The sequence below is a fragment of the Poromitra crassiceps genome (genome assembly GCF_964638095.1).
Source record: "Poromitra crassiceps genome assembly, chromosome: 11".
In the NCBI taxonomy this organism is placed as follows: domain Eukaryota; kingdom Metazoa; phylum Chordata; class Actinopteri; order Beryciformes; family Melamphaidae; genus Poromitra; species Poromitra crassiceps.
In genome coordinates, this window is record NC_139643.1 from 11,527,807 (window position 1) to 11,535,900 (window position 8,094).

General features: G+C 45.9%; 1 protein-coding gene across 1 annotated transcript in view; it reads left to right on the top strand.

Annotated features, from left to right (window-relative positions):
- Nucleotides 1-1,134: 1,134 nt before the first annotated feature.
- bop1 (BOP1 ribosomal biogenesis factor) overlaps nucleotides 1,135-8,094 on the top strand; it is a gene marked incomplete at its 5' end in the record, with an annotated part of 21,192 nt that continues 14,232 nt past the window's right edge. Inside the window, 4 exons of the mRNA XM_083645867.1 lie at nucleotides 1,135-1,245; nucleotides 3,464-3,637; nucleotides 4,492-4,683; nucleotides 5,426-5,580. Of these exons, the coding sequence (XP_083501993.1) occupies nucleotides 1,135-1,245; nucleotides 3,464-3,637; nucleotides 4,492-4,683; nucleotides 5,426-5,580 (632 nt within the window). The remainder of the gene's footprint in view (nucleotides 1,246-3,463; nucleotides 3,638-4,491; nucleotides 4,684-5,425; nucleotides 5,581-8,094) is intronic.

An 8,094-nucleotide genomic window follows, 5' to 3' on the forward strand; every position in this document is an offset into this window, starting at 1 on the left:
TCAACGTCAAATCAGCTGGCCTGACTGTCGCGTTCGGATGACGTCAGTTTACATAACCTTCTTCTTCTACTAGTGTTTTATGGCGGTTGGCAAACAACTTATGGTGCATTACCGCCACCTTGTGAAATGGAGTGTAGTTTACATAAATAAAGACATGGAATAAATAAATAAGAGGATTGCATCTAATCAGAGGTTTTAATGGAAAAAAGTTTCATAATGTTCCACAAGCTTTAGGGGTCCGTGTAGTAAACAACAACAAAGTAATGTGCATGAAACATCAGAAGTCAAAAGGACCTGTCATATACCAGAGGGATGCTGGCCTTCAAAGCCAGCCAAACACGATTTCAGACGATTTCAGACAGCAGCCCGTCTTTATTGTCACACGAACACACTACAACACATGCATGCGGCCACTACACACACTCATGCTGACGGTGGCCGGTAAAATATGTCCTCTGCATTTGACCCATCCAGGCTTGTCCTTTCCTCCAGGGGGCAGGCCAGGAGCAGTGGTCGCTATTTCTTTCCAGCGCCCGGGGACCTTCATTGGACCATCATTGGACCAACTTCAGATGTTGTCGTCACTGGTCGGATGACGATCTTCTGCATGTTTTTAGTGGGGGGTTATGTACGGAGGAACCCCCTGGAGGGTACGGGGAGAACATGCAAACTCCACACAGAAAGGCCCTTTCGACGAGATAGCCCACCTGGGCAGTAGGAACTGAAGATATGGGGGGGTCACAACTCCAGCGCACACAGCGTCCCAGGTGGGAATCGAACCCAGGACCTTCGAGCTGTGAGGCGACAGCGCTTACCACTGCACCACCGTACCCCACAAACATCACTCAAAGTGACATTTTCAGACTATATTGGACACTTTGTATCCTAGCATGATTAGTAATTTTACGCTGCAGGACAATACTTGTGAATGGGATGAGGATGTAGTTATATCCAGGAAAACTACTACTGCTACACAGTGAGGAGTACTTGAGTGTTTTTAGGGTCCAGTTGGCATCTGATCTGAGCCATGGATGATCTTGAACGCACCCGGGGGTTGTCTTTGGTGACGTCACTGTGAGTGCACTTTGACCCCGGCAGGTTCCCGTCTGTCACGTGGTGTGCCGTATAGACAGCATGCGGCTCCGCGTGCAGAGCGACAACATGAGTAAAGCCACCGAGAAAAGCCCCGTTAAGAAGAGGAGTAACGAGGAGGAGGAGGAGGAGGAGGTGGAGGAAGAGCAGCAGGTGAGAGCTTGTGATCTGAGTCCAGAGAGACAAAACCACAAGAGGAGTCCAGGAGGTGCTAGAGGCTAGCACCCCGGCTAACTGCTGTTAGCATGGTGGCTCCAGCATAGATCACCATCTGGGCTCCACTAACTGCTAACTAGCAGTAACAGAACACAGTTACTCTGATAGTCAGATACTGTATTACACAGTAATAATAACAACGTTATTGCAGTGACAGTACTCTGTGATATTACAGGAGGAGGACACGTTGTCTCGACTCTTGTGGTATTAAACTGGCCCCTCCACGTTGCCTTTGGACTCGCATATCAACAGACAGACAGAGAGAGAGACAGGAGCCTAGTTATGCAGGTGGAAATGATGAATACAATCAAGACTGATGACTGAAGTTTGTCCACCGCCCAGAGTTCACTTGATGGCAGTTTCAGAAAGTGTTGATTAGCCATTCCATTCTCTGTCAGAGAGGACACTGCACAAAACTGCATTTAAAACCTTGGCAAGTTTGTGTTGGTGTGACTGTGACTATCTGGCAAAGATTTGGGCTACATAGCATACCTGGTAGACTGGTAGAGCATCACTTCAAGGCCAATTAACGGTCGCTAGGATCTCCCTCTTCAATTCGCAACCCATCCAATACAACAAGAAACATCTGCTTCAATACATACATGTTTAAAGGTCCCATATCATGCTATTTTAACTATATAAAACATGTCTCATCATGGGTCTTTAAAACAAGGTTATGAATTATGTTGCAAAACAACTCAAATGCAGCCTCTGTGGGACTTCTCTATGTGCTCTGTCTCTGCCCTCATTAACTATGCTCTGTTTTGATAAGATGATCTGTTGGGATTAGATCCATCTTTGGTGCAGTTGATTGTTTTCTGTAAATGTTTCCATTCTACACAGCAGCTGTGCTACAGACAACAAGGTTTGATCTTCTACATTCAGTTGGCAGGGCGGCGCTCTAAGCCGGCAAATGAAATGACGATGAGTGTTAAATCACAGAAGTCAAAACGTCTCTTTTGGAGGCACTTTTTCCTTACATGGCTGCTGTGGCTTCATCTGAGGACCATGTGCTTTGAGACGTCCAGGATGTTTGTTTTACCCTCCAGCACCTGACACCTGCTGTCACATCGTGGTGAGACGGAAGGGTAGATCTTGTGCAACTAACACTAATGTTAATTACAAAACAGCTAATAACAGAGAGAGAGAGAGAGCGCTGTTGCAACCAGGAGTAAAGCCCAATTTATGCTTCGTCTGCTGACACTTTTGAAACGGTCGCCGACAGAAATGAGGACTCGAGTCGACACTTTCAAGTGTCGGCGAGCAGCAGTGTCTGCTACCTGGTGAAATGTCTAGTGTCGCTGACTACGTCATAGTATCGTGCAAGTCTGATTGGCTATATAGACGGCACGTGCTTGACTTCCTTGTTTTGGTTGGGGTCCACCCGCTTAGTTTTCGCTCGATTGAAATGAATGAACGTGGGCCCGCTATTTTTATCAGCCTGTCCTTGATGTATGACTTTGTGAAAATCACAAAGAACGTCGTGACCAATTTCCCAGAGAAGAGAGGAGGTGTGGTTGTGTGCTGTTTATATGCGGCTGCAGCCAAGTACGTTACATCTTGCCTCCGAGGTGGTTTCACTGTGCATTTTGTTCCCTCTCTTCTCTTGACTGTCTGCGGCTGCTTATAGCGTTCGAGTGTCACGTGACCGTTGAACCGAGGCGAACGTCCTCTCAAGTATAAATGCAACACTTTCTTTTTCGTCTGCGACCATGTGCTGAGCGACACTTTACAGTATAATAAGTATAAATTAGGCTTAATGGGTTCACTTTTTTCTCAGTATAACCCCATGTAGTATAACCCCTACATGGGACCTTTAACTTTAGGAAGTTGTTTATTTCTTTCTTCCTCACTCTGCAGACATTACTAACGGTATACTTGCAGGCGAGAGTAGAACAAGTGATCTGGTTTCTGTCACGCCATGCCCTCTGGGTAATGTAGTGTCTTTAGGGCCATAAAAAAAGCGCAAGAAAAAATACACCAAAAGTACACAAAAGTACACCAAATAGTCAAGTGTAGAAGTGGCGGTACTGCGTCCCGGTGAGTACTGCGTCCCTGCTGTGAGTACTGCGTCCCGGAGAGTACTGTGTCCCGGTGAGTACTGACCCACTTTGTGCACTTGTTTGAATATAATGTAACTGCCTTGTTCCTGCAGATCTTTACCTTCAACACCAAGCTGCCTGCTGAGGAGGAGGAGGAGGATGAAGATGTGTCAGACAGTGAGGACAGCGTCTTCTCTGGACTCGAGGATTCTGGGAGCGACAGTGACGACGAGGAGGAGGAAGGAGACGGATCACATGATGAGGAAGATGATGCTGGAACAGAGAAGGTAGAGTAGATGTTCCTGAGAGCCAACTCTGGCAGTGTAGGAAGTTAGCCAGGGGCAAGGGCAAAAATGCCCCAAGAAACCTCAGAATGCCCCTAAAAACTTGGATTGTGGGGCAATAATTGCCCCCAAGATTCAGATAATTTGATTTCCGTTCAATTCATTTAATTTCCATGTCCATCTCTTAACACACACTCAGCACCTGCTGGTTGCCAGAACAAGATGAAGAACACTCACACAAACAATGCTGCTGTTCACACTATGCAACTTTATGCACAAATTACTTTTTTCTATGTGCCCCCAAAATTTTGTAAATGCCCCCATCTTTTAGAGAGTGGGGGCAAAAGTTGCCCCCAAAATATTTTTCAAATTTCCTACACTGAACTCTTGGATGTCAAGGCTTTACTAGGCATAGTAACAACCCAACAACACAACAGAATAAAACAATAGAACACCACTAAAGCAAAACCGAACTCCGGCGTACAACAATTACCCACCAACCCACGTTCACAACTTTCACATCGGAGGCGCGGATCCCATTTTCCGTGCATTTTCCGGCGTGTCAATATCAGGCCATTTTGGCTCAACTGTTGAGTATCTATGGGATCAAATAATATAAATCATGATCCAAGAATTGAGCGAAACTAAGCAAGTAAACTAAGGGGGAAGCACCTTTTTCCATGCTTTGTCTGAGGGGAGGCCCACAGATGCAGACTTTGAAAACCCCTGTACTACGCTAACTTCATGTTCCAACAGACGCGATGTGTTCCAAACAGAACCATACCGTCTAGAACAGCAGCGTGTTCTCATGGGTCACGGCTGTGACTGACCTGATCTGTGGTTTTTCCTCCTTCCAGCAGGAGGAGCCATCTGTCCTGAAGGAGGAGTCATCTGTCCTAAAGGAGTCACCGCCTGTCCTAAAGCAGGAGGACAAGAAGAAGAAGAAGAAGACAAAGAGAGGGATGAAAGAGGGAGAGAAGGAGGAGGGAGAGAAGGAGGAGGGAGGACAGCAGGAGGACGAGTATGAACACGACACTTCAGACGAGGAGGTGAGCGAGGTTCTGGGCAGGACAGGAGCAGAACATTCACTTTAAACTGTGAACTTTTTACAAGTTATTAGCGGCGTGTCACGATCTCTATTCTAAATCGAAAATCGATTGAAATGAGCGTTTGATTTCGACCTTCGAAATCACAAGTAGGTTTGCAATTCTCCCAGTATTTTTCCTATCTCCACCCCTGCCTACTTGCAAGCGTCCAAAGAAAGAAAAAATAAACTAATTTCATTGACGACACAGCGTAGCTGCTAGTTAAGTGTCCAGAGCACCTGTCATTTTTTAAATAATTTAAAATGTAGCAAAAACTGAAAATCAAGTTATCAGCTTTGTTTTATACACTTCAAGTTGTCATCGATGAACCAGAACCGGAAAAATGATCTGGTGACATTGATACATTTGTGTTCTACTGTGTTCTACTAATGTTCTCTATACTGTTGTAATGTGTCCTTTCATGTTGTCTAACAAACTCTACTTTTGAGTTCTCGAACACTCTCTAATGTTCTACTGTGTTCTCTAAGGTGCTCTGACACGTTCTCTAATGTTCTACTGTGTTCTCTAAGGTGCTGTGACACATTCTCTAATGTTCTACTGTGTTCTCTAAGGTGCTCTGACACGTTCTCTAATGTTCTACTGTGTTCTCTAAGGTGCTCTGACACGTTCTCTAATGTTCTACTGTGTTCTCTAATGTGCTCTGACACATTCTCTGTTGTTCATCAACGTTCTCCTAATGTTCCAGGACATCAGGAACACGGTGGGGAACATTCCCATGGAGTGGTACAAAGACTTTCCTCACATTGGCTACGACCTGGACGGGAAGAAAATCTACAAGCCAATCAGAAACAAGGACGAGTTGGACGACTTCCTGGACAAAATGGAGAATCCTGACTACTGGTGAGATGGGAAGCGCTAACAGGCTAGCTGCATGTAGCTTGCGAGCCCATTGTCTTAAATATGGAATGCTAAGAATGCTAGCCTCGTGATTTCAAACCAGCTAACAAGCTAGAGGTTGCATGACTCCACATTTTTTCAAGTCGACCTTTCTATTAACTCATTGAGTGCCAATGACGACTATAGTCGTCAATTCAAATAGTAACGTAGAGTGCCAATGACGACTAAAGTCGTCAATTGCGTTTTTTGACGGTGGGACGTGGATCAAAGCCTGATACATCTCCTGTACAAATTTGGGGCATGTTGAATGTGTATAACCTATTTTACGGACCCATTAGGTGGCGACAGTGCTCTCCAGATTAGAGAAAGGTGAGGAAAAACAGCAGAAGAAGCCCCGTGATGAAACGGAAACCGCATCGGTATGCATCGATATGCATGAAGCATAACGTTAGCTGTGCCTGCAGCAGCCAATCTGCTCCCATAATTGAGCCCCTCCGTGTCCGCTGCGATAGCCCATCCGCATGATTAGTTGTGGAGTTGTTATTATTCTCAGTTGGAAGCGCTGGGAGCCGGTGACAAATACACGCGGGACGCTGTGAAAAAGCTGGGTTTTCAGTGCAGAGCAAACGCAGCAGAGAGCCACCAGAGACACACCCACGGAGGAGGGGTTTGCAGTCGAGGGGGGTGGGACACGCAGGGCAGCATACAACACCGACCCAGACAGACCGAGACAGCAGGCTCGATGGACAGATTGGCAAGCTAGAATATCTGATGCCCACCAGCAGTAAATCAAGACCAGCAAGAAAGTGTAGGGTCTGCGCACGCAGGGGCCAGCGCTGCTGGTTGCAGCTAAAAAATATTATTTTGCCAAACAAAATTCCTTTTTTTTCTCGCTGTTTTATTGAAGGAAATTATTTTTGAGGTGTCACTACATCAGAAAATATTAGCTTCAGAGTCAGTGATGTGCTTGAAATGCTTCATTTCACAAAAGGCTGATTATCTCAGCTTCTAATTTGAAATGTCTGTTTTTGGTGAAAACAACCTATCTTCTCCGGCTGATAACTAAAGAACGGAAAATGATATCAATAAACTTTTTTTTGCTGATGATACAATAGAGTATCATCGTTCTTTCGGCGTGTTCGGTGTTTACATTATTATTATTATACAGTAATATCACACAATATTCTGTGGGCCTCGAGAAATCACTGAAAACGCTCTGAAACTCTGGCACTGGGAGCGTCCGTTCTCCAAAAGTGGCTGGCACTCAATGAGTTAATAAAGACGAGTCGACGTCGACTAAGCGTCACGATAAAAAATCTTGTTTACTGAGTTGATGTCAGCAGCCCGCGACACAGGAGGAATGTACCGTAAATTCCGGACTATAAGACGCACCGGTCTATAAGCCGCGGGACCAAAATTGACTATTTTTTTCTTCTATAAGCCGCACCGGACTATAAGCCGCGGGTGTTTTGATGTTTAATTACCATGTGAAAGGGTTCGTGCACAGAGAGGAATGTCGGGAAAGAGATCGCTGTTTGGGGAAGCTCCCATTTATTAACATTTCAACAAAACAAAACAAAAGTCAGGTCACTAATCCCCAGACAAAATCACACAACAATAGGCTACCGTATATGTGCAGCAAACCTGTAACCAGAGAAGTCAAGTCACTAATCCTCGTCTTCCTCTTCTTCCTGCGTACTGAAACCACCAAAGTCCTCATCTTCAGTGTCGGAAACGAACAGGTTCAGGGTGGCTTCGTCAACCACTCTCCTCTCTCCTTCATTGTCACTCAAAACCAACGAACTCCTCTTCATCACTGTCGGCATCGAACAGCCTCTGAAGCCTCTGACGGCCCTCAGCGCCAGCTGTGGCGGCGTCATCCTTTTCATCCCGCAGCAGTCCAGCGTTTTGGAATCCGTTGGTGATTGTGGATGTTTTCACACTCCTATAATATTCCGTGATCTTCCTTTGTGTGAATTCGCCGAAGTTTGTGATTTTCTCCTGGTAGTCGGGAGGGAGTTGTTCAGTAGTTCTCCCCCGGACGGACAGTCCCTTTCGTCTCATGAATCGGTAGCACCAAGATGGCCCACCTCTGAAATGTTCAATTTTCATCTCGGTGGCGATTGTTTTGGCCTTCAGTCGGATCTGCACCGTGGAAACGTCTCGGCCGTCTCCTCTCTGGGTCAACACCCAGTCCTCAAGGGAATCTTCAAGTTCCGGCCATCTGCTTTTGTGGCCTCTGAAGGACTTTTTTGTCTTATTACACTGAGACAGTTCCTGCTGCTGCTGCTTCCAACGTCTCACCATTGACTCATCGATGCCCAGGATACGCGCTGCTGCTCTGTTTGTTTCTTTTAGTGCGAGTTCGACTGCTTTCAGCTTGAAAGCTGCGTCGTGTGACTTTCTGCGTACCTTCCCCATGGTAAGTGAGAGAGAGACTGCTTGTCTTGTTGTGATTCCGGGCTGATGAACTTTGCTTACCGTAATTACCATATGTAAGGGTTCACGCACAGAGGG